The 26,730-nt window shown below is 53.1% G+C and overlaps 2 protein-coding genes across 9 annotated transcripts in view; one reads left to right on the plus strand and one right to left on the minus strand.

Moving 5' to 3' along the window:
* Nucleotides 1-26,730, plus strand: part of CTBP1 (C-terminal binding protein 1) — a 372,880-nt gene that overhangs the window by 273,089 nt on the left and 73,061 nt on the right. The window lies entirely within an intron of this gene.
* MAEA (macrophage erythroblast attacher, E3 ubiquitin ligase) overlaps nucleotides 1-26,730 on the minus strand; it is a 33,750-nt gene that overhangs the window by 6,844 nt on the left and 176 nt on the right. For 2 of the 5 annotated variants that reach the window (XM_021677729.1, XM_044913050.1), the window contains exons 2-3: nucleotides 7,662-7,844; nucleotides 5,474-5,677 (exon numbers count right to left, since the gene is read on the minus strand). In XM_021677729.1, the coding sequence (XP_021533404.1) occupies nucleotides 5,474-5,677; nucleotides 7,662-7,844 (387 nt within the window). Of the gene's footprint in view, nucleotides 1-1,307; nucleotides 1,422-2,114; nucleotides 2,238-5,473; nucleotides 5,678-7,661; nucleotides 7,845-26,730 lie in introns of all 5 variants that reach the window. The other 3 variants (XM_021677727.2, XM_021677728.2, XM_044913051.1) reach the window with 3 other exon arrangements.

Raw genomic sequence — 26,730 nt, forward strand, 5'->3', positions numbered from 1 at the left:
TGGGAGGGCGCCCTCCACCAAGCCCCCAGCCCTGTTCCAGGGACACGAGGGTGTAGCACACGGGCCGATGGGACCTACCTTGGGGCCCACCCGGCCGTCAGAGGCAAAGTTGCAAGAGAGCCACCTACCTGGTGCCCAACACGTCCATACCACAGGTGTGCAGAGCAAGGCGTGTCTCCCTGCCCCGGCCCCCTCCTCCCCTGCCCTCTGCACCAAGGCGGCAGTCTGTCCTGACCCCCAGCTGGACGGAGCCGAGGCCATGTGCTGAGCGGCAGCACAAACCAGCCCCAGTGATGAGTTCCCTTCCAAGGCCAGACCAGCAAGAGGCGAGGGGCAGAGAGCAGCGGGGAGATGCCCTGCCTGCCTCCCCAGGGCACCGGGTGGTCGCCACTTCCGTGTTCAGGGGACGCCAGGGGCTCTACCAGCAGCAGGAAGCCCCCAGGTGGGCATTCCAGACGAACAATATCCTGGTAAAGTCCCCACGACTAACATGTCTAAACACGTCCCACCGTCACAGCTCTGCTCTAGCAGGTGACCTTCCGGACAAATACACGTGTACCAAAACCTAGGTACTCAGACGCAAACATAAAATACCACGATTCCAGGTGGTCACGCCAAGCACGGAGGGCTGAACACACCCTTCTCGCTCTAGCTGGGGGGGCCTGGAGCAGTCACGTTCGTGACCATTCGGCTGTCCCAACACGCAGCGCGCGTATTGTTGCTTCGGCTGTCCTTAAGCATCTGGAGACAGGAGTCAACCCAACAGATATTCACCGGTCACCTTACAAGTTTTTTCCAGCTATGGGAGACTTGGTCTCAGTTTCTTTTCTTGCCTAGAGTCTCACGACTGACGCGAGGGATCCGTGGTCGTCGGGCACGGCCCCCCCAGGCGTCTGTCCCCTCCCCGGCCTGCATGTGTGAGCTCATGCGTGTAGGCACACGTGTGCACGCTGTCTGGGCACGCTGGGGCCCCACTCTGTTCAGTTGACATGTTGTAACAAGCACGTTCTCAGGTCATTAGCTGGTCTTCCCAACACATTTTGGGGTGGCTAGTTACACTCTCTCCAGTTGAATGGCCAGCTGACGTGGATCCGGCCGCCCGCCCTCCCGCTCCCACAGCGGCTGCGCGGCCCCGCCTGGACCCGGCTGTGCAGCGTGCCCTCGCCAAGCAGCAGTGTTGACTGGAGGCAGCAGGGCTTGCAGAAACCACCTGTCAGGACGGGGGCCTGCTTTCCTTCTGACCTGGTTCCCACCGTGTGGCACAGCTGTGGGGGCTGGAGCAGGAGAGCAGGGTGAGTGTTACATACCAATTCTGGCTTTCCTTTTATGGTTTCCATACCAAGATCCTCACTCTCTTTAGGGGAGCCACTGGCCACTCTACTTTTCCGTCCCGTCTTCGCGTCGTGCTCGCTTTGGCGGCCCTGAGTGGCAGAGAGCGTCACCCTTGGCTGGTGACTATGTGCACACAACAAGCTCAACCGGGGAGAGGTTAAAGGCACTCAGTTTAGAAAACAGAACACAAACAGTTTTTCTAACGGAGGCAGGGGAAGGTTAATAGAAGTTAAACATTTCTGCAAGCCCCAGGTGACAACACCTTTCAGTAAGCATGTTTAGATTCTCTAAGTCATGACTAAGTATCTGTTCTGGAAGCTGCCGTGGGTCTCAAGAAAAGCTGTACTGGAGAGGATCCCAGCCTAGAACTCTGCACTGTTGCAGGTGGACAGCACTCCTGGACCGGGCTTTCCTGCATCAGTGACTGAGGGGTCGGGGGGCAGGACGGACCCAGCAGCGGGTGGCTAACAAGCTGAGCACACGCGGGCAGTCGGCACCTCGCTCCTTCATAACCCGATGCTCAGAACACTTGTCCAAACCATAATGCAGAAGTGGGTGCACTTTTTAGGGATTCACCTCAAACCCAAACACCACGACCAAAAAATAACCCCGAACTCGCACCAAACCCAACAACCCCCCCGTCTCAACCAGAAGCACAGAACTCTGAACCAACAGGTGCAGGCGCGTTGGTTGCGGGCAGGTGCTTGCTCCGCCCAGAGAACCCCCCCCCCCCCCCCCCCCCGGGCACCCTGCCCACAGCCCCACCCCGGGTGCCCGCACACCTTCATCTTGCGCAGCCGGGACTTGTTGTCATGACACCAGGCCAGGCAGGTGGCCGTCTCACGCCTCTCCAGGGACTCCTCCACTTCTTTGGCCGTCAGGAACATCTCGATGTTCACTAAGTCCTTAGGGGAAGGAAGCGGTGTGCGCTCAGAGCACTGGACACCCGGACCCCAGCCCCAAGTCCACTGATGCCCCCCATGCCCCAGCACACCCCACCCGGCCAGCTCCGGGGCTCCCTCCCTGAGCGCCCCCCCACCCCAGCACACCCCACCCGGCCAGCTCCGGGGCTCCCTCCCTGAGCGCCCCCCCACCCCAGCACACCCCACCCGGCCAGCTCCGGGGCTCCTCCAGGGCCAGGACGAGGGGCAGGCCTGCAGCGGGGAGGCGCGCAAAGCATTCAGATACAGTCTCCCAAGCTAAAACCCCAATCCAGAACCTTACCCCCCACCCCAGCAGCGGACTGACCCCCCCGTTCCACCCCTTCACAATCAGGCCTGGGAACCCCGGCAACCGGTACCCTCGTTTTTATTTTGTGTATTTTCCTCTGAAGATGTATTTGAGATTCTGAGAAGGAGCAGAGAGGGCCGGTGGGGGGGCAGGGCCGTGTCTCTGCTGCCGTTTGCTCTTCTCCCCCGTTTCTCTGATGCCTGTGGAGCCGCATCATCTACTGAGCTCTGGAGGATCCAGGCAGGGCCAGGGACCCGGGGTCACGACACCCACACGGTGCCCAGGGCCTGCCAGTCCCCAGCAAGCGGCTGGCCGTAGAGGCGGGAAGAGATGGTAGACGCCTGCACACCACCCAAGGGGGGGAAGCCATTGGAAAACAAATTTCAGAGGGTGTCTCCCCCATCCGGAACTAAAGACCAGCTTCTCAGCGACAGAGGGGAAGCATCCAACACAAAGATCCCTTGAATCCTCTGCGGCCAGTGGGCGCGCGCGGTGCGGCCGCCGTGTTCCCGCGACCGTTCCTGCGGCCCGCAGGCAGCCCCACTCGGGGCCCCGCCCCACGGCAAAGCGCAGCACAGGGCAGCCTTCCTGCCGTGCTGTCTCCACCTCAGGTCGCCCTGAGCCAACCGAGTCAGGAGCCCACCACGGAACTTGCAGTGTCTGGAGAAGGACCACCGTCCCTCTGCTGAGTGCAGCGCAAGGCAGGAGTTTTCAAGGAAAAGGAAGCACCGCAAAAGCCAGCAACGCATCTATGCCCGCAGTAAGCAGTACGTGAGGGCCAACGATGCCCCCGTTAAAACCAGATGTTCATACAAAACTCACAGGGAGAAATACTCATCAGAGCGCCGTTCCGTGCGACCGGGGGCCAGCCAGCACAGACACTGCGTGGGCCCCGACCCGAAGGGCAAGGGGTGTGCCACCGTCAGGGTCGGTGCCGGCCGACGACTGGCGAGCTCGCCGGCTCCGTACGCCAGCTCAGCGGCAGGCAGGCCGGGCTGGGCCACGCAAGGGCCTCTCCACCCAAGTCTCCCGGAGCCCCCAGACGGATCCCCAACCTCACTAGGCCTGGCCGTCACGCAGGGGTGGGCCTCCCCGGTCTTCCTGGCCCCCCACCCCCCACCCTCCTGACATGAGCTCTGGCAGTAAGTGCTGGGCACTGAGGCGCCAAGTCATCTCAGAGGTCCGCTGGCTGTTCTGGTGAACCACTTTTTTGGCCACCTCTCTGGCATTTTCTTCTCTTTTCTAGAACCTTCCTGCAGGGAAACGCTGGGTCTCCTACATGAGGATCATCTTTCTCTCCTATTTCCCATTTCTGGTTTTCAATTTTGCTCTGAATTCTGAGGCAGCCTCTCCTGCCTGCACCTCAGGGTCCACCCGTCCTGGGTCTGTGCAGCCTCAGGGTTTGGCTCTTTGCCATCTTTTTCTTTTCCACCGATGGTGCCTCGGATGTCCACGGACCCTGGGGTGTGGGAGTCACACCAGAAGTGTTAAACCAGACAACGGGAAATCACACCAATCAGGGGTCGCCCCACATGAGACGCCAGCACCGTGATTTCTAATGCAGATGGACACGAAGACACCACCGGGGATAGGCCTCTCCTCCAGGACCAAGGCTCTGCGTGGGGCACACAGCCCCCATCTGGGCTGACCCGGTGCGCTCTCTCTCCGTGGCGTTGGACAAACAGAAGTTTTAAATGTGAATGAACCCTGATACATCAGCCTCTTCATTGGTGACAGCACCCCATCCGATCGTCAGGAGCCCTCACCCCACCCCAAGGACCTGAGGTTCCCTCTATGCTTGCTTCTAGAAGCAACCTTAATTTCTATCCATAGCTGTGAAGCTGGGGCTTCCAAATGGGAATCTCGCAGTGCCCCCTTCACAGGGTGTCCCAGGTCGCACCACCGCCATCACACAGAACAGCTTCCCACAGGCCTCCCGGCTCCCCCATGCCCCCCGATACTCTGTTCTGCACAGAGCAACCAGAGTGAGCCCGTTAAAGCAATGCTTCCAACTCAACCCCCCTACCGCACACTCATCTCAGTTGAGGGGAAGCCCTTCCACTCTATGAGTTCTGCACATGCTCAGACCCCCACACCCCAGTACAGGGCAGCTCCCAGGCCTGTCCCGGGACCCTCCCCTCATCTCTGCAAGCCCACCCCAACCAACCTTCTGAAAATCACCAGCCCTCCTGCCCTTTTGCCCTATGCACCCCTGGAAACAGTCCTGTTTGACCTCCTGCCTCTCTCCCCTTCAAAGCACACGTTCCTCGAGGCTAGGAGCATCTGGCCACACCCTCACAGGGGCAGGAAGAGAGGAGTGCGGGCTATCTGTGGGCACCCATGTGACCCCTGCAGATGCACGGCTGTGCCAGGGAAAACACAATGACCAGGGAGCCCATCAATCAGGTACACGCTGGCCATGCTGGGCAGGGCAGGAGGAGGGTGGGAGGAGCAGGGCCGAGGGACCACTGGGTGCAGAGTGGAGACCGGTGGGTCGGGGAGGTGGACACTGCCCGAGAGCAGAGGGGCAGCCCGAAGGCTGAAGAAAGGTGCGCATGGGTCTGTGAAGCGCTGGTAAGGGGAGGGCGGGCACTGGACGCCTTCACCACTACCGAGCAGCCTTCCTCCCGAAGCTCCACGCTTAACCGGCTTGCCCACGCACTGAAGGCCAGAGCATCGTCTGTGTCTACAGACGGGTGGAAAACGCACCCTCCCCTGGGCACCAGTAAAAACAGTCACGGGAGGGCGGGTACTGAGTGGGAACGACCCCTCCCATGGGCTTCCCGTTAGAACAGGCTGCAAGCGAGAAGCACCCAGAGCTGTCGCCGTGGTTCAAACACACTAGACCTGGGGCACGTGTGCGTGATCAGGGAGGCCCGCCCCCGGAGGCGGCAAGAGGCCGCGCGCCCACCTCGACGCCGCTCTGCCGGGCCAGCTTCACAGCCGTGTTGTAGTACCCACAACGCAGCAGGTGCTCCACCATCATGCGGTCCATGCGCTTCTTCTTCCACAGGCTGGCCGCCGCCGGCTGGTCGCTGCTGTGCTCCTTGAGGTGCTCGATCCTGCGCTTGCACAGCTTGGCGCTCTCGTCCTCGGCCTGGATGGACTCCACTGCCTGAGACGCAAGCACACAGGGGTTCAGGGTGGGAGGTGACCCGGCTGCCCCTACCCTCACCCTCACAAACAGGGCGACACGGGGGGATGTCCCCGGGCTGGGTGACGGAAGCAAAAGGGAGTCGTCCCCCCCCCCGCCCACCGCCCCGAGGCCGGTTTGGCTGCACGTGTCATTACCCAGAGGCAAGTCAACACCTACCACTCTGGGTCTGCACCTTCTTTTCAGCAATGTCACCTTTTACTTTACGGAGTCTGGAGCTATGCTGCCACATACGCATAATTTTAAATTTGTTACAGCTTCCTGATTAATTAAACAATCTGTTGTTATTTTGCGACTTTCTTTTATAATACTTTTTCCCTCAAAGTCAAGTTTGTTCAAAATTAATACAGCTCCGCAGACGTGTTCTGTATCGGCGCTGGCCGGACAGCAGCCAACCGTCCAGCACCTGACGTGTAGTCAGTGCCGCCGAGGGGCCGCATTGCAGGCTGATTCACCGTGGCGTCCACCTGGCTGGCGGTGCGCAGGCTCACCCGGCTCGCTGGCCGGCCCGCCTTTCCCTCGAGCACACGCCACGGCTTTCTGGCTGCCAGGGTATTTGTCGCTCCTTTGGAAGTGGTTTTCTTCATCCAGCTGCTTTTAAGATTTTTTTCTCTTTTCAGTTTCACGATGTGCAATCCTAGGTTTATTTTTATTTATCCATCGGTTCTGAAACTCTCGGCCACTCTTCCCGTGCCCTCTTGACTTTGGTTGAACACGGTCTCCACTCTAGTCTCTGAGGCTTCCCGCCCTCTTATGTAGTCCTGTGTTTTTAGCTCTGCGTGCGGCTAGAATTTCTAGGTAATTTCCTCATGCCTACCTTCCAGCTCACAAATTCTCTCTTGAGCTTTGTCTGATTGTTAAATGTTAAAAAGTGTGTTATAAAAGCAAACATTTGAGTTTTTCATTTCAGTTATTTAACTTTTAATTTCTTGAAGTTTTATTTGGTTTATTTTAAACTCCCAATCATGCTTTATACTTTACGTCCCCTGCAACGACTCTCAGCTGTCTGTCTGTTTACTCTTCAGACGCAGTCAGGTCTGATCCCTGATAATCTCTACGTCTGAAATCTGGGCGGTGTCTATTGTCTCTGCCGCACCTCAACCACAGCATCCTGTGCACCTGGCGATCCTCTGTCAGACCCCTGACGCTCTGACGGACGGTGTCCTCCCCCTGAGAAGTGCACTTGGTGAGGCCCCACCAGCTGGGACCACTTACACCAGGCTGAAGAGAAGGGTCCTGGCTCCCCCGGTGCTCTGAAACAGGCCGTGATGCTCTGCCACAGCGCGTCCACTCCTGGGGCACCCCCACCTGACACGGACCGCCACCAGGTCCCACCACCAGCCCTGGCCTCCCCCCGCCCCCCAGCTGGCCCCGGGCACTGGCCAGCAAGGCAGCCATGGGTCCTGCCCTTCTCGCCTCTTGGCCCCTGCCGTCCAATTCTGGTGATAAACTTTCGTCTCATGAGCCCTTTGATACGTTCAGTAAGACGCTGTAAAGTATCTTGCTGCGTTCTCTGGGTTATTCGGTGGGCGCAGCAGTGCACCCTACCTCCCTCTCCCAGAAATGAGAAATTTCCTACATGAAGTTTTGAGGGGAAATTCTAAAAGGAGTAAATCATCTGCCTCCTATCTGCGCTTGGGACACTATGGAGTGAGGACAACCCAGCCCTGCAGGAACAGGAGCACGGGACTGGAAGCAAGCCTCCAGCCCCACAGGGGCTGCAGAGCACAGACAGCATGGAGGGACTCGCCTTGCCCACACTCTGGCCGTAGGAGCCCACCTCCCCATCGCAGGGCTGCCTGGTCTCCGCTGTGTCCCGGCTCCCACAGAAGACAGCCCCTTTTTGGGACTGCCTGGGTACATGGGAAGGCTGGGCCGCTGGACCCATGCTACAGCCCACGCATAGGCAGGCAGGCAGGCAGGACGGTCCAGAAGCCACACCGACCTTCCTCTTGAGGACGCTGAGCTTCTCCACCACACCATCCAGAAGGCTGACCACGGAGTCCACAGCGGGGCAGCTGCTCAAGGTCTTCTCCAGCTCAGCCACCACCATGGTGACGTGGCTCGTCTCTCGGTCAATGTTTTTCTGAGCAGCCCGAAAGCGTTTATTCAGTGTTTCGTAGGGCACCTGGAGAAGGGAGGTAATTGGTGTGTGAGCACCAGCAGTCCTACGTGTGGGACGCCCAGACCCCCCTCGTGGCGTTTTGTCAGGCACAGGTCCTAGGCCTCTAGCGCTCTAAAGACACGTCTACTCTAACACCTGACTGAGGCCCACAGAAGCCCTGTGTGAACGGAGGGTCATTTGTGTTCCTGGATGCGGACACTAATGAGAAGACGCATACTGTCCCCAAATCCACAGAGGCAGCGTTAAGGGCACACTAACAAAATAATCCCAAAGTTCATCCAGAATAACAAAGAGCTTAAGGAGATGACCAAAATGAGATCCATCAGATGTGAAAGCCTGCAGGGGCCTGCAATGGGCCCGGGGGGTGCCGCAGACTTGGGACCCCGGGAAGGGGGCGCACAGACGGGTTGGGGCCTCAGCCCATCAGCAGAAACCATAGGTGCACATCTAACGCCTCTCAGTCAGACAGTGCTCATTGCCCCCAGTGACAAAACCACCTTTCCCTACAGAACACCTGACAAAAGACCCAGGAAGGATGACACGTCACTGTTGCCCTTCTGTCCTTCCAGAGTAGCCGCCAGCACTCCTCCCGGCCCTCGTCCTGCTGTGGGTCTAGCACTTCGCGCTCATCAGATGCTGCTCACGCAGCATGGACACCCCGGTGGCCAGCGGTTCACCGTGGAAGTCCTCACTGCCGGCTCCAACCGCTGCCAGGCACCAATGTGTGCCAGGGAGGAGCCTGGGATTCCCAGGAGCAGAGATGCCGACAGGACCTAGACACCAGCAAGGGGACCCTGCAGCAGGACTTCCCCATGACCCGGCCAGGGGTCTAGTACTGTCCGTGCCCCAGCTGCCACCCCCCTCAGGCTGCCCTGGGGACACGGTGGCAGTGGGTAAAGAGTCCTGTCCACACCTCGGGTCTTACCAGCTCAAGAGGCAGAATGCCATTAGACAGACCACGTATGCCACCCAGGGAGGGCTCATCCCCAGCAGCCAGGTCTAGTAGCCTTTCCTGCAACCACGCCACAGTCCAGCACAAGCAAGACAGGAGAGTCTTTAGATGAAGCCAAAGGGCCATCCTTAACGTGGAGTGGCACAGAGCACCCGCAACACCCATACAACCGAGGTCCACCACCTAACCAGGCCTGTCCTGGCTTCAATCCCTGAAGAGCCTCCCACTGTGGCACGTGGACAAGGGTGAAGCTGCGAGCAGGTGGCCAGGCTCAGACACGAGCCCTGTCCTCCACGTCCAAAGGAAAGGGCTCCCTGCCCTGAGCCTCAGTTTTGGCAAACGTACCTCATAACAACACAGCACAGCACAGCACAGAGACCCAGGTGCATGCATCTGCTAGGCCCCTCCTGGACAAGAGGCCAGGCGGGTGGTGGGACGCTGACGCGCGCATCCTCCCTTTCGGAATCTTGGACTGTTCTCAGAGCCCCCACCCACCCCAGGGGCCCTGCAAACCGTCTGCTCCAGGGTAGGTGTGTGCTTCCAATCTGACCTGGCGGACACTTTCATAAAACACAATAAACAGAATTACTGAAAAGTGAACTGAAATCCCATGATGCCCACTAACAACAGCTTCCAAGTTCTATTCTGATTCAGACATTACAATTACATTTCAAGAAATACAGTCAAAGCAACCATAACATAGGAAAAGAGAAAAAGCCATACACCGCACACACCGTCAGCCCAAGCACACGCAGGTGACGGGAACGTCCCCGACTCCAGGCAGCTGAAATCCGGGTGAGCAGCAGGTGAGCGCCGTTATACACGCAGCAGGTCTCCCTGTGGTCAACGTTACCCAGGCTCAGCGAACACCAGCACAGGACTCCCTGGACTCTCAGGTCCTGCCTTCTGCTCATGACACTCGGCCTGAGGCTCATCCCTCAGCCAAAGGGAAGGCAAAAGGAGACTCGGAAGCAAGCGCTACAGGCTTGGTCTCCACGTTTAGCTTTTATCCAAAAAGGAAGCAGGCAACACTCTAATATTCACCTTCAGTCCATTATCGATATCCAGGCCCAGCAATTTATACTGTAAGGTTACAGTCCATGTTAATTCCTCTATCTTTTGATAAAAGAAACTAAGTCAGGACTTTGTACACTTCTTGGGGGCTGTGAGCCCCACTGTGCTCTTCACCACGTGGCCTGCATCTTCCCCTGGACCTGAGTCAGCCCCTCAGCCTCCACTCCTGAGAGTCTGACCTCCCAATGGCCCGGACAGGCGCTTTCTATGGCTACTCTTCCCACCCAAGGACTCACGAGCTGCCCTCGGTGCTCCAGCCCCACACCCAGTCACAAGCTCCACAGGGCGGAGCTCTCAGGACCCCACCTTCTGCTGCCCACACCCCCACCTGTCCTGTGCCCCCCACCGGCCTGGAGCTCCCAGAATTTACGCCCAGAGCACCACCCCCACCCCCGGAGCTCCCAGAATTTACACCCCGGGAGCACTAAGCAGCCTCCTGTGCCAGCTTCCGTCCCATGGACACCAGGCAGCTGGCCCCGGAAAGCTGCTCAGCGTTCTGCCCACAGGGCACCCAGCCTGGGGTCTTGCCTCCCCTGCCTTTCCCCAGCTATCCCCTGCTGCTCAGTCACCAGCAGCTCCTTCACAGGCTCCTCCCAAAAGGACTTTTGCCAAATGAAGGAATGGAATTTCAGAAATGCTGAAGATCCTGAACAAGCCAAACTATCATTCCAGAAGAAGGGCAAGATTAAGATACTTCTGTACATGCAAGGACTGCCAAGGTTAGCGCCCACAACCCTTTTCTGGGAGGAAAATTACTCAGAGAGCCCCTCGGTGAGACAAACAACAAAATCAATGAGAGGAAATAAGATACAGCAAAGGGCAGCGAGGAAGGACACCAGTAAACGATACAAGCTAGAGGGAAAGAAACCAATCCACAGCCTAAGAAATGTGGGTAAGGTGACTCTAAGTCCAAGGGATTTTGAAAGAATTCCAAAATAGAGGCAAATATTAAATTGTAGTCTTAAAAGCACAGGCAACAAAACCAAAAGCAGACAAATGGGATCACATCAAACATGAGACTCGTGCGAAGCGAAGGAAGCGATCTGCAGTGTGCAGCCCAGGATGGGGAGGGCACCCGGTGGAACACGTTCTGGTACCCGGGGCAGGCGGAAAACACCTCCACAGCAAAGACACAACACCCAACCAAGGTGGGCAGACATTTCTCTGAAGAAGATACACAGTGGCCGACCCGCACGGGGAAAGGTGCTGAACATCACCAAGCATCAGGGAAATGCGGGTCAAAGCCACGGGCAGACCCCACCCTACAGCCCGCAGGACGGATGCTCTCAAAGGAGCGGAGACCGACAAACCTCGGCGAGGACGTGGGGCGCAGCCGCCGTGGAAAACACCGTGGAGGGTCCTCAAAACACTAAGCACAGAATGAGCCCACGGCCCAGCCATTCCACGTCTGGGTGTGTTCCCCGGAGAATGGAGAGCAGGGTCTCGATGAGATGCCGGCACCCCCGTGTTCACGGCAGCATCATGCCCAGCAGCTGGGACAGGGAAGCACCCCAGTGTCCGTGGACGGGTGGACAGACTACCAAAATGTGGTGTATACACCCAATGGAATGTTATTCAGCCTTACAAAGAAGGAAATCTTACCATATGCTGCAACATGGATGAACCTGCAGGACATTATGCCAAGTGAAATAGCCAGTCACAAAAAGACTAAACTGTATGATTCTTCTCCCGTGAGATACGGAGAGCAGCCAAACGATCAGAAACAGAAGGAAGGAGGGAGGCTACCGGGGGCTGGAGGAAAGGGAGGGGTTTAATGGTGCAACAGACTGAATGTGTCCCCACCCTCATAACACACAGACAAAAATACTACCCGCAACGGGACGGCATACGGGGATGGAGCTTTGGGAGGTGACCGGGTTACAAGGGTGCGGCCCTCATGACTGGGATCAGCATCCTTCTAAAAGGACCACTGGCTGTCTTCACCACATGGGACGCATGAAGAGGCCCTCACCAGAACCAGACCACCCTGGCACTCTCGTCTTGGACTTCCAGCCCTCAGGACTTGGGAGAAGAACTTTCTGTTGTTTATAAGCACCCAGTCAACCGCACTTTTAACTGATCAACACAAACGTGTACATAGTTCCAGCTGTGCATGCTGAAAAGTTCTAGAGACCTTACATGCATACAGCTAATACTGCTGCACACTTAAAAGTGATGAAGATGGTTAGTTTCACGTTATGTCTGACCACAATAAAAAAATATTCCTACGACGCTGATAATACATGGCAACGGTATCTGATTCCAACAGCTACCATGAAGCTATACCGAACGAGACAGTGGGGCCCTGGTGCCGCCGTGCACCAGGATCGGTGCGGGGTGGAGAGCCCAGAAACGGACCCCCAACCAAGGAGCCCAGCAACCCAGGGCAGAGAGGACCTGCTCCGCAACAATGCAGAACTGGACAGCCACATGGGAGAGGGAGGACCTCAGCCCGGACCTCACTCGGTCCGAAAAAATTCTTAAATGGCCACGGACTCAAACGTGAAAGCTAAAACTACAGAATTCTAGATGGGAACATAGGAGAAAACCTTCACAACCTTAAGTAGGCAAAGATTTCTCACAGGGATACAGAATGCACTAACTATAAAAGAAAAATTCATTAATTAAACCTTATCAAACTAAAACTTTGAAAGACAATTATTTAAGACAAGCCACAGACGAGGAGAAAACATTCAGTGTATGTAAACCTAACAAAGGACTTATATCTAGAACGTATTTAAAACTTACAACTCAAGACCAAGAAGACAATCCCATTTTTAAAACGGGCAAAAGGGGGGCGCCTGGGTGGCTCAGTCGTTAAGCGTCTGCCTTCGGCTCAGGTCACGGTCCCAGGGTCCTGGGATCAAGCCCCGCATCGGGCTCCCTGCTCAGCGGGAAGCCTGCTTCTCCCTCTCCCACTCCCCCTGCTTGTGTTCCCTCTCTCGCTGTGTCTCTCTCTGTCAAATAAATAAATAAAATCTTTAAAAAATAAAAAAAATAAATAAAATGGGCAAAAGGTTTTAACAAAAAGTCACAAAAGAAGATATACAAAAGGCTAATAATAAAGACACATAACATCATTAGTCAGAAATATGCAAATTCAAGCCACAATGGGACACATGAGGGTTAGCTGTATGTGTTGTCAAGCTGACCAGGCCACACGGTGCAGACACAGGGTAGATGCGGCTCTGGGTGTGTCTGGAGAATCTCGTTTGAATGCTGGGCTGAGTGAAGCAGACTTTCGTCAGCTCTCCTGGGGCTCCTGCTTGCCCACTGCAGATCTTTTCAGCCCCCATAATCCCGTAAGCCAATTCTGTACAGTCAGTCTCAACCTCTCTCCCCGTCTCCCGTTTCCTCTCCCTGTGTCTCCCTCCCTTACTGAATGGTTCTGTTTCTCCGGAGAGCCCAAGACAGGACGCTACTGCGTGCTAGGAAGACTTTCCACCACCTGCCGGCCAGGCTCAGGACACCTGGATGCTCTCACTGGCAGTGGTGTGGGTGATCCTCAGGAACAGAGTCTGGCTGTTTCTTACGACAGTAAACATACACATATCACATCATTCAGCAATTCCAATCCCAAGAGAAACAAACAGAGTAACCACAAAGAGACTGTATACAAATGCTCATTAGTAGTTTTATTCCTAAGCCCAAGATTGGAGCCATCTCAAACATACATCCATGGGGATGGTAAACTGCCCACTGACGTGGGGTGCCGCACAATGAAGCTCAGGCATGGGCAGGGGGAAAAGCGAGACACACAGTGCAGCTGTGGGGTCCCTTTATGGGATATGCCAACACCAGCAGACCAGTGGGAGGCTACTCCCCAGGGGACCCTTGGAAACAATGTCTGGAGACCTTTCGGATCTGTCACAACCTGGGTGTGTTTGTGAGCTTGCCAAACCACAAGAGGAAATTAAATGGAACAAAGAAAACCTTATCAATCCACCAAGAAGGAAACGAAAAACAGACACACAAAAGCACAGGAGACAGAGAACAAAGATGGGGAGGGCAAGTCCACAATACTGGTGCTCACTATAAATCTGAATGGCCACAGAAAGATAACTAGAGCATACGTGGACAAAAGAGAAATGGAAAGGATAAAGCCACAGAGCAGTGCTGTCCAAGAGCACTGTGAGCTGCGTACGCACATAATTTTAAGTTTTCTAGCAGCCACATTAAAAAGAACGGGATGAAACGGATTTTAGTTTATTTTACTTAATCCAATGCACCCCGAATATTTCATTTATTAGACATTTTACATTATTTTTTCTCTTCATGCTAAGTCTTTAAAAGCCAGTACACATTTTATTTTACACTTAGAGCACATATTTGGATCAGCAAAATTTCAAGTCCTCAACAGCCACATGGGGCTCAGGGCTGCTGTACTGGATAGTGTAGCTACAGAAAACCTGTGGTGAGGTGTGGGGTCAACGGGACCCCACATGTGGCTGGCAGGGAGCGTGTGGAGGGGATGTGACAGCAGTTATCAGAACTCTGTCTGACCTTTGACCTGGCTACTCCAACACTGTGGCCTGATCCTAAAAGTTAACTGCACGTGTGTGCAGTCGTAGGTCACGGGTTCTCTCCCCAGGTCGGCCAGCACTGTGCAGGAATGCTTTTTTTTTTTTCTTCTTATGAAGGCTCCATGCGGGGCTTGAACTCACGACCCTGAGATTAAGACCCGAGCTGACATCAACAGTCAGAAGCTTAACCAACTGAGCCCCCCAAGCACCCCTGCATGAGTGCTCTTTAACTGTCTATTAAGTTGAATCGTACAAAAATAACTGACAGGCCATCATTATGTTACCAATTTTTAACTGAAATGTAACTCAGATACCATAAAACTCACCCTCTTAGTGTACAATTTAGTTTTTAATATAAACACAAGGTTGTACAACTATCACCGCAAAATACTTCCAGAACATTTCATCAACCCCAAGAGAAATCCCGTACCTATGAAGTCCTCCCCACGGTCAGGCAACCGACCACTAATAATCTAATCCCTGCCTACACGGATCTGCCCATCGCAGACACTTTGTACACATGGAATCATACATTTGACGGCCTTTGGTCTGGCTTTTTTAACTTCGCATAATGTTTTCACGGTTCAGTCACAATGTAACATGTACTTCATTCCTTTTTATGGCTGAAGAACAGTGTTCCGTCCCACAGGCATACCACATTTGCTTACACATTCACACGTTTTTGGCTATTATGAGTAATAAGGCCACAAAGACTCCTGCACAAGCTTTTGTGGGGACACCTTTTCACTTCTTCGGGGGCTCTACCGAGGAGTGGAATTGCTGGCCACTCTCTGTTGAACTTTTTGAAGAACTGCAGGACTGCCTTTCAGTGTCTCTACCATTTTATGCGCCCCAGCACTGTCTGAGGGCTTCAGTTTCTCCACATCCTCATCCAACACTTGCTACCGTCCATCTTTCTGATTAGTCATTCTAGGGAGCATAAAGTGGTATCTCATTCTGGTTTTCAATTTGAATTTCATAAATGACTAATAATGTTGAATAGCTTCTCAATGCTTATTAGCTGTTTGTGTATCTTCTCTGGAAAAGTCTATTCAAACCCTTTGCTCATTTTAAAATTGGGATGTCATTACATTATTGAATTTTAAGGACTCTTAGTAGATTCTGGACACTACTAGATTACCAGAGGTGACATGCAAACATTTCTCTCGATTCTGTCCTTGGAAACATGAGCTTTTCACTTTTGAAGTCCAACCTACAATTGTTTTGGTTTCCTGTGCTTTAGGTGTTATATCTAAGAATCTTAGCTCTTACATTTAACCTTTGATCCATTTTGACTTAATGCTCATATATGGTGTGAGGGAAGGACTCAACTTCTTTCTTTTACAAGTTGATATCCAGTTGTCTTGGAACCGTTTGTTGAAAAGCCTCTCCCTTCCCTATGTAACTGTCCTAGCACCCTTACTGAGAATTACTATGTATGGGCTTACGTCTGGACTCTCAGTTCTAGCCCACTGATCTATCAGTGACAGATAGATAGATAGATAACCAGTAATCAAGAAGTGTAGTTTGTAGTAAGTTTTGAAAGTAGGAAATGTGAGCCCTACAACTTTGTTCTTTTCTAAGATTGCTATTGGCTGAATGTTTGGGTCCCCCCCCCACAAAATTCGTATGTTGAAGCCTTAGTCCCCAGTGTGATGGTTATCTGGAGTTGGGCGTCTGAAACAAAATTAGGTTCAGATGAGGTCACAAGTGTGGGGACTCCATAATGGGATCAATGTGAGCACAGAGTGGGAAGGCAGCCATCTGCAAACCAAAACGAGGGTCACCAGGAACCAAATCTGATGGCCCCTTGCTCTTGGACCTCCCAGCCTCCAGAACTGTTAAGAAATAAATATCTGTTGTTTCAGTCACTCCAGTCTGTGGTATTTTGTTAGTGCAGCCCGAGTGGTCTCAGATGACTGTCTTGGCTATTCTGGACCCCCTGCATTTCCATATGAATTTTAGGATTGGCTTCTCAATTTCTGCAAAAGAGCCAGCTAGTGTTTTGATATGGATTGGATTGAATCTATAGATCAATTTACTGCTATCTTAACAGTGAAGTCTTATTCCTATTTTATTATTTTTCATGCTGTTATAAGTAAAATTGTTTTCCTCATTACTTTTCGATTGTCCATATCTAGAATATAGAAGTACAACTTATTTTTACATACTTATCTTGTATCCTGCAACATGGCTGAACTAGTTTATGAGTTCTGATAAGTTTTGTGTGTGTCTGTGTGTGTATATTCCTTAGGACTTTCCATCTATGAGATCATTTCATCTGCAAATAGAGTTTTGTTTCTTCCTTTCCAATCTGAATGTCTGTTATTTCTTTTTCTTGCCTAACTGCCCTGATTACAATCTCCAGGACAATGGTGAATCAGAAGTGGCCAGAATGGACATCCTTGCTTCTTTGTGTTAGGGGAAAAAGTTTTCAGTCTTTTACCACTAAGCATGATGTTAGCTGTGGTTTTTGCATAGATGCTCTTTATCAGGTTAAGGAAGTTCTCTCCTTTTCCTAGTTTGTTAAGTGTTTTTACCATGAATAAGCGTTGGATTCTGTCAAGTGCTTTTTTTCCTGTGTCTATTGAGATGATCATGTGGCTTTTGTCCTTTATACTGATTTTTATACATGCTTTTTGCATGTTGAACCAACCCTGCAATCCTGGGGTAAATCCCGTTTACTCCTGGTACATAATCCTTTCATATGTTGTCCGATACAGTTTGCTAGCGTGTTGTAGAGGATTTTAAGACCTATATTCATTCATAGGGAATACTGGTCTGTAGTTTTCTTGGATATGTGTGTCTGGTTTTGGTATCAGGGTAATACTGACCGCACAGAGTGAGTTGGGAAATGTTCCTTTCTCTTCTATTTTTTTGAAGAGCTTGTTAAGGATCAGTGTTAATTCTTCTTTAAACACTTAACAGAATTCACTAGTGACGCCACTTCATCCTGAGCTTTTCTTTATGGAAAGTTTTTTTTTTTTTTTAAATCTCTTTACATGTTATAAACCTATTCAACCATTGTCTTTTAACCCACAAAATAGCAATTTTACATGGTTCAATCCAATACATTTTCCCTTTGTGCTCCTTGTCTAAAACTCAATAAGGAAAAGAGGTTTTGGATCTTTCCCATCAATGTGAATCAGCTCTTTACGGTTCATATTTGGTGGCTTTTTAAAATCGTTATTTGCTTTTAAATTCTGGTTCTATCTTATCTGAGTATACCAAAGATTTAAATATGTATTAATCAAATCCACTCAATTTTTCCTTGGTAATTTGTTGCATTATAGCTTTTAAGATCACAGGATTTCTCTGTTTAGTTAGCTGATGTTAAATTATATTTCCTTCAGTACATCTTTCCCCTTCAGTGACTCATAAAAAGCAATCCTTCCTGTTTTCATAATTGAAACAGAATCTGGCAAACACCATAAGTTAAGATTTGTATAAAACATCTGTACTTTTCACCCAGCTCTATAGCAATCCTCCTACACTGTGTCATTTGCTTTAGTTTCTTCAAACCTTCTCCAATGTTTGCTGTGGGTTTTCTGACAGTATTTGCTGACAAAGAAATGCATCTTAGTTTGTCATCATGTTTTCAGCCATTTCTACCAGCACAGAAAGGAAGAATTTCCCCAATGTCATGGGACTTTTTATCTTTCACAATGAAGCAGCCTCAGAAGAGGTTTCTAACTATTCATCACAAAGCTAGGACATCTTCTGCAGCGTTAGATGGCACTCTGCCTCATGTTCCCGTATGGCATGGGTCAGTCTCCCAATGGCAATGGCTTCCTGCTCCCCCGGGCTCATCTCCCAAGCACAGCACACACCCTGAGGGAGGCGCATCCAGTTTCAGAAGGCTTCTTAAAGAAAATGACACTTCTGGTCAGCCTCGAGGGGGCTCTGAGGAGGAAGACCGTTCACAGAGTGGCTGACAGAGCTCGAGGCGGGACGAGCACTGCCAGCACCTCTGTGCTCTCTTCTCTCAGTGCAAGACCGTCTCACCGGCCGTCCGCTGGGTACCTGCAGAAATCTTCTCGTGCCACTGGTCCATTTTAGAAAGGGAGGTATGAGCAAAGCAACACGAGCTGCAACGCAGCGGAGTACCAGCCACCAACACCTGCATGCTGCGAGCACTAGGGCCTCCACGCGCTCAAGTGCCCCCCATGCCCCGGGACGGGATCACTGACCAAACACAGCACACCGACCACACATGGGCACCCGAACCGACCCGTGTATGTACCACCGGCCGAGCAGGCTGCCTCGCGGGTTAGCTATAAGGTGTGACTAGAAGCAACAGCTGTGCAACGAAGTTCACACCTGCCTCTGGCATCAGGCCCCACCCTCCTGGGTGCTTCCGATTACAAGTAAGAAATACGGGATCCAGCACAAAAAAGTCGGATGGTACCTCCAGTCATTAGTCTGTTCAGACACAACACTCTCTGCTGTTACTGGTCTTCCCTAGGCCTCCATGTTGTGGAGAAAGAAGAAACCATGTTGTGCCTCCTTCAGTATCCATCACGATGCCCAGTAAAGCTTACCCTGACATTTTATTTCTGTTGCTGTTAGGTTATTGTGAATGGGTATTTTCCCATGAGGTGCTTTAACTGGTTATTGCTGACACAGACTTTCTCATTAACTGTAGTAATTTTCCAATTAGCTTGTTTGTGTTCTCTGGGTATATAACATATTACGTCTCATCCATTCGAAGTTGCATTTATTTCTGTTTCAATTTTTATTTCTTTGGACAGAATTGCCAAAATAATATTTAATAGTTCATTCGTTAACTGAAGAAATATTTCTTCTCTGCCCTCCATAAAACTTACAATCCCAGGGGTTAGAAACAAAGAGGCAAAATGCAGTATGACAGTAACAGCTAGGGAGGAAAACCGAGAAGAGGGAGATGGTAGGGCTCCCAGTTTAAATAAAGTGATCTCGCTAAGAAGGTGACACCTGAGCAAAGATCCAAGAAGGTGAGGGAATAAGACAGACGAATACCTGAAGGAAGAGGATTCCAGGCAAAGTAAACAAGTACAAAGGCCCGGAGGCCCCCCACACCAGCACATCTTCTAGCAGCAGGGAGACCAATGGCTAAGTGCCCGAGGGGAGCAGAGGTGGAGGAGGAGGACGGGGAGAAGGCCGAGGTGAAGTCACAGGGCCTGCAGAGCTACGCTAACAACCTCGCTCTGCACCCCAGGTAGCACAGGAAGCTACTAGGAGAGGAGAATGGCACGGTGTGGTACAGCGATGTGGTGGCTGTGCTGGGCACGGATGCAGCTGGGACTAGGCAGGAGGCTACTTCAACCCAGAGATGGTTTCCGCCACGGTGGCAGGAGGAGAGAAGGTAAGACGCAGTCAAATTCTGAATCCGTGTTGGAGCCAGAGCAGAAGGACATATGGATGCACGCTGTGAGGACAGAGTGGTCAAGGCTTTAACCTGAGCCAAGGAAGACGGGGAGTAGGTTTGGGGAGGAGGCAGGTAAGTTAAGAAGTTCAGGTCTACGTATGCAGAGCTACCTACAGAGATCCAAGTGCGGCCACTGGATCCTGCGCTCTGGGACTGGGGACTAACCATCTGGGAGTCACTGGTACCCTCAGAGCATAGCAGACCACACGAGGTCACCAGCACGGCAGGTGGTCACACAGAGGTGGAGGGGCGGCTGTGAGCTGGGGAGGAACCCGGCCAGGGTGGCGAGCCTGGGGGCCAAACAGGACCGTGTTTCAGGGAGGAGGGGCTCACTGCAAGACACCGTAAGGATCCCTGGAGGCCTGGCCAAAGCCAGGGAGTGATGGAGCAAAACACAGCCTCTTGCCCTGAGGAGCACGTGTTGTAATGAGGGCCTCTGACAGAAAAGCAAGCAGACTGAAGGCAGTTCTGTCAGACTGTGATCAAAGCTGTAAAGGAAATAAAACAGAGGAAGGGACAGAGAACAGGAGCCACAAACCCCAACTTCATTCAGGGCTAGGGCAGCAATAAGCCCACCACCAGGCTGTTTTTGTCTTCGGGTCCCTTTGAAGCTAGAGACAGCCAACCGCAAGTTCTGGCCTCTGAGCTTAAGCATAAATGCTGAACAGCACTTCTGGGAGGCCCCGTGAGGGAGCCGGCAGCTTCCCCTCCCGTTCCTGCTGCCCACAAGCGGACTGGAGCCCTGCAGCCAATGTAGACCAACAAGGGGATCACGGATCCCAGAAAGATCACAGCAAACACAGGCATCAGGAACACCCCCAGGGTTTTTTTTTTTACCAAACCCTGCACAAGGGGCAGGAGGACACTGTCTTCACTTGGGATGGGCTGGCTGGGTGCCAAGGAGCACGAGGTCTGGGGCAGGGAGGCCAAGATCAGGCACTGCTGGGTTTTGCGTGGTACCTTCTGAGCCCCGCTCAGATGTGTAAGGAGACCGAGCAGGTGGCTGACGATCCATGTGGGAGTTCAGGGTGGGGCCTGGCTGGAGGCAGGAGTTGGAGACAGAGCACAGAGACCTCTCGAGGGCTGCCTGCTGCCAGACGACTCAACGACCCCCAAGCTGGAGGATGCACAGGAACGGCAAAGGCATCTGCAGAAGACGAGCCGTGAGGAAGCGAGACAACGGCACCCGGGGGGCAAGTGAAGGAGGCGACTGCCCGGCAACTGGCCACTTAGCAGCGTCAAGTCAACTGTGACAAAAACATTTTCATGGAATGTTAGGGGCAAAACTTCTGACTTGAACCCAGAGAGACACACGGGAGGAGGGGCAGGAAAAGGAGGCAGCAGCTGGAAGAGGCCATGGGGCAATGAGAGCCATGTGCATGCTGATGGGTCCCAGTAAAAAGGGGAAACTGAGATGGGAGGGGAGAGATGCAAGTGCTAGAGCCGCAGGCCAGAGGGGCAGGCTCGGGGCACAGCTGGCCACTGGTGGGGCAGCTCCCCCACAAGGTACAAGCAGACCCAAGGAGGGCGGTAGCTGTCACGAGTGAAAAGTGGGTGACGAGGCCAGGCTCGGGCCACGTGGGCTAGGAGCCGCACGCAGGAAGCGGGGGCCGTGCAGTACCCAGGGTTCACAGTCAGGAGGTGACGGTCAGTGAGACCGTCAGCACAGGTGGCTGTTTTTCTCCATTAGCCACATTCAGCTGAAGAGTTAGTTGGGTTGTTAAACTATTTAATAATACCTAGTTTCTATCACTTAGCTGTTACTCAAACAGTGAGTAAATCTTTTTTTCAGAAAGCTTTCAAACTACTGTACCCAGGGATAAAGATTCTAAAACAACGTACTCCTAAAAAGACCAACAGGTGCCCCTGGCAGACCGTGCTCTGCCGTGTTTCGGGCCGCACCGAGCGGCCCCGCTGGGGGGCACGTGCCGCACACAGCGGCCGGCCTCCTCCCAGCTTGCTCTCCACTCCTGCTGGCCTGCACACACGGTCCATGGCGAGGTCCAAGCCCTCAGGGACCCACTGTCACGGCCTCTGTGTGGCTCTGGGAACACCCTGAGCCCTATCGCTCCAATGGGACTGTGTGCCAATGGTGCTAGAGTCTGCCAAGACTTCAACACAGCCCACAGAGCTGTCCCCCAACGTGCAAGTGCCCTGGCTGCCCGCTGAAGACCATCGCACCCCCTGTGGGCCATGCCCCACGCGTGCCTGACTCTACTCGTTCAAGGATCGGAGATGTTTTGCATCCACCTGTTTAACGGCCTCCCTCCTGCCAAACCTAGTGGCAACGGGACAGGGACCTCACTTGTCTTTTTCTCTGTGACACACCCGCGTCACCGGCAGTGCCCACCGAGCGTGCAGAGGTTCTTCAAGAGCAGCAAGGAGCAAGAGGCCTTCAGGGTCTGGCACCTCGGCTCTGGGGTGCCCCGCGCTGGCTCTGTGGGGGAGAAGCAACAGCAAGCCCCACCTTGAGACCTAATACTAAGCGTCTGTTGCACAGCTGCCCCTGCCCACTGCTGAAGCTGCTTGCCTGGGGCTGGGGTTTGAATTGGCTCTAGCACACCCCACCGCTACAGAGAATGGGAAACTGGGAAGCCCCATTTCCTGGCATGAAGCTTGTTTAAAATAACACGAACGGCCTGCAGCTAGCAGGGCACCCACCCTGACGTGGACCCGCACCTGTCCCCGGAGGCCCATACCACCCCAGCGTTCTCATCTGTGGCCAAGTATCCGAGCAGTGGCGTGAGAGACAAGAGGAGAAGCTCAGGAGGATGCAAAGGGTAAGAAGAAAGCACTTCAACCGTGCTCTAGCTCTGGCAGGATTCTGGAAGGCAAAGGCAGTCCGAGGCTCTTTCGGGTAAGAGCAGACAGTGCTCTGGAGGTCTGACAAGGTTGGAGCCTGAGAAGAGGAAGGGCATCACACACAGATGCCTGCCCCAAGCCAGAGAGAGTCGGCGTCCTTCAAGTGATACAACCACCTCTGAGAGAAGAAACGGCTCACTCTGTAAACCAAAAAATCTAAAGTAAAAAAAAGTGAGGGGCGCCTGGGTGGCTCAGTTGGTTAAGCGACTGCCTTCGGCTCAGGTCATGATCCTGGAGTCCCGGGATCGAGTCCCGCATCGGGCTCCCTGCTCGGCGGGGAGCCTGCTTCTCCCTCTGACCCTCCTCCCTCTCGTGCTCTCTGTCTCTCATTCTCTCTCGCAAATAAATAAATAAAATCTTTAAAAAAAAAAAAAAAAAAGTGAGGACCTAGCCTACCGCCACCCTCCCGGACTCAGCATACTTAGGATTTTGTCTCTTAAGGCCAAACACTCACGCTTACCACTGTTTCTCAAACTTGAGAACACAAGATCCCCTAAATCCAGCCAAGACCAAGCTGGAAAAGTTATAACTTTAGGCATATAATTGGCACCCAGACTTTCTATAACAGGCACAAACCCAGGCTTAGAAATTGCAGACCAGTATTTGGTCAACAAGACTGTCACCAAATTAAAAGCAGAACATTTCAACAGTCCTATAGAGAATTCAGAGACACAAAAGAATACGCCCACAGACCCAGCTGGGAGCAATGCCCCATGCCCCGCCCCCCCAGCCTGTCACGCGTGAAGAAGAGAGGGCAGCTGGGATGGGGGACTGAGCTGGGTCAGGCTGGGAGGACCAAGAAGAGGCCCCAGGTGAGACTCAAGGTGAGGAGTCAGGGGGTCCAGAGCCAGGGCTCCCAGGGACCAATGCCAGACCCTTTCTCCTGGGCTGTGAAGACCCCCACCTGATTTGGGTAGTGGTAAAGAAGGTCTCTAAAATATTACTTTACTTCAGTTTTCTGTGGGGAAAAAACAGAAGTCAATATACCAAAATATTAACAGGATGATTAGCAGAATAATTTGGAAAGTAAACATAAGTTACTTTTATAAGAGAACAGTTTTTTTTTTTTTAAGATTTTATTTATTTATTTGAGAGAGAGTGAGCACGAGCAGGGGGAGCAGAAGAGGGAGAAGCAGACTCCCTGCTGAGCAAGGAGCCTGATGCAGAACTCGATCCCAGGACCCTGAGTTCATGACCTGAGCCGAAGGCAGACGCTTCACCAACTGAGCCAGCCAGGTGCCCCCAAGAGGATACTTTTAAAAGCATAATTAAAACAGGGCCTCCAGTTCAAGGAGCTCACAGGTAGACTCACAGCCAGGCCCAGAACACAAAAGTGTGTCCCACGAACCCCACTCTCCCTGCTGTTTTAAGAACATAAAAACAAGTTCCACAAAGCAAAATCCACTCCAGTGGTTCTCACCAGGGCGATTCTGCCCCCCAGGGGACATCTAGCAATGTCTGGAGACATTTTGGGGGTGGACAGAAGCCAGGGGTACCGCTAAACATCCTATAATGCACAGCCCCCACTACAAAGAACCACCCAGCCCGAAGGTCCACAGGCCATTGAGAGGCCTGTGCTGGCCCAGCTCCCCCCAGGACTGAGGGCTCAGTGAAGAGAGGGTGTCCAGCTCAACGCATGCGGCTGCATATGTCACGACCATGCCATTCTCTTCCCACTGTACCAGGAGGCAAGACCAGTGCCCACCAGGTACCCAGGAGCCCCCCACCAGCCCTGGGGCTGTGAGGAACCTGGCCGGTTTGCCAATCCTCTGAATAGCAAGGAACCTCCATTGAGTCCGAGGAGGAACTGCCTGTCAAGAAAGCAAGGAGCACTCGGCTCCTGGTACCCTGCATACACCTTTCAGAACTCCAGCCCCCCGACCCTCACTCCCCTCTCCCTGCTGTCTGCACAGTGCCCCTGCCGCCCTGAGGCACCTGCATCTGGACCGTGCTCAAGACCGTGACCAGCACAGCTCCTAAGTATTCTGTATTAATTCTGTATTAACTTATGCTTCTAAGTCAAGGGTCCCTAGTTTCCCAGTGAAATTTCCGCATTATCCAGTAAGAATCACTCCTAAAAACATCTAGAAAAAAACGTCAACTCTCAACAATGACACATGTTGATGGATTACAGGTGATCCAGACAATCTGTGAGGGAAAATGGTGGAAGTAACTTCTCTGATTTCAAAAATTCACTTAAATCATTCTAAAGCAAAAGTAAAACTCCTTTTAACCGGGCAAGCTCACTTGAAATGACACTGTAATATCTCTTTACCTGTATAACTATCTGCAGGATTGTTTTTAATCAAAGGCTATTTAATAAGTCTGGAAATCAATCACGGTCAGGATTATAAAACCACAGAAGAGAACCTGGAGGGGAAATCCCTTCCTGTCTGCTGTTGCCCACACTCACCAGCCAGTCCCAAACATGATAAACTGCCACAGTTCTGTCAGTTCCAACGTCAGACCTGGGGGTAGGCTGAGTGAGACAAGAGCCCAGCAATTAACGGCTCCCCCACGAAAGCCTCATTTATTTATTTATTTGTTTGGTGGGGGAAGGAGGCATAAACATCAACCCAAATGATGTTTCGTTGGGGGCCTCCGGTGGGGTGATGTCATGGTTTCTCTGAGCCACAGGGTCTTCAAGGAGTTGAATACAAAAACACCCACCACCTAATCCTAAAAGGGCCTGGACAACAGGCATCTGGTACGAGTGGCAGCGCTCCCCTATCCTCCCTGATCAAACAAGGTGCAGAGAAACGGCACTGCTCCACCGCTAGTCAAAGAAAAGCAACAAAACCTCGCTTCTGCTTTCGGGCGAGGACTGCCCAGGGCAGTCTGACTCGAGTAGTGACGACTACTCCAGGCAGCACGGAGTCCCCCGATTCACCTGGGGTGGCCCTGGAGTTATCATTACCCACGTGTGACAGAAGTCAGCAATCTCAGAGCAGGTAAGTACCCTGCCTGAGGTCTCCCTGTCAGTGATGAACAAAGCGGTGCGGTATTCGAACCCACCACGCTGCACCCACCACCCCCTGTCGCCACTGAGGTGGATGGGGATGCAGGGGTCTTCCAGGAGGAGAGAAAAGCTACCTGGCCTCTCAGGGAAGGAGTTCAGAATCACAAATGCCCAGCCACGGTTCTCCTGGGAACATTATGACCTTGATCGCCTACGGAACTTGTTTCCAGGTGCTTTGTTCTCGTCATCATCAAATCCTCTGCTAACTAGGTAAAGAGCAAGTGCGGCCCCTCCCACTAGAGACACGGACTTCATGCTCACGGAAGGCGACTTGGCTAAGTGGCCATCCAAGGTCACGCAACTGGCAACCGAGTGGCAAAGGCTGTATTTCAGGTTTGGTGACGCCCCACAAGATGGGTGCCCATTAGGTCGTTAGGTCTCTCTTTACAGGTTCCCTAATTAGAGACTGGAAGGCAACACATCAGCACCTTCGGACGTTAGGCTTCCGGGAGGACAGCTGGACACCAACCGTCGGGCACTCCTGCTGGGCGCCCGCGACCCCACACCCTGGAAGCCCCGGTCTCCATCCCAGCCCCCGAAGTCACCAGCCTGCCTACCGCAAAATGTCACTGGGGCAGTTCCCCTTTTTTTTTGTTCCTTTCTTTCTTTCTTTCTTTTTTTTTTCTAGGACGAAGGGGCCACAATCGGGCTCCGGAGGGCGAAGCGGGGCGCCAGACAGACGCGCTCCACGCCCTGCCACGAAGTCCTCGAAGGCCGGGCAGGCAATGGACGGCCCCACGCCACACCCGCCCGGCCCGAAGGACCCCAGATCCCGGAAAGCCCGGCCTCCCAGACCCCGCCGCCGCCGGGAAGCCCGGGGGACCGGCCTCACAGGCCCCCCCAGACTCCAGGGAGGCCGGCCCTTCAGACCCCCAGACCTTGGAGAACAAGGCCCTGCAGACCCTCGGATCTTGGGGAGCGCGGCCCTGCCGACCCCCAGACCCCGGGAAACCCGGGAGCCTGGCTCCGCGGAGCCCCCAGACCCCGGAAGCCCGGCCCCGCAGAAGCCCCCAGACCCCGCCCGGTGCCCCAGGCCGCGCCCCGGCCCCCAC

The sequence above is a fragment of the Neomonachus schauinslandi genome, chromosome 2, assembly GCF_002201575.2.
Source record: "Neomonachus schauinslandi chromosome 2, ASM220157v2, whole genome shotgun sequence".
NCBI classification, from domain to species: Eukaryota; Metazoa; Chordata; class Mammalia; order Carnivora; family Phocidae; genus Neomonachus; species Neomonachus schauinslandi.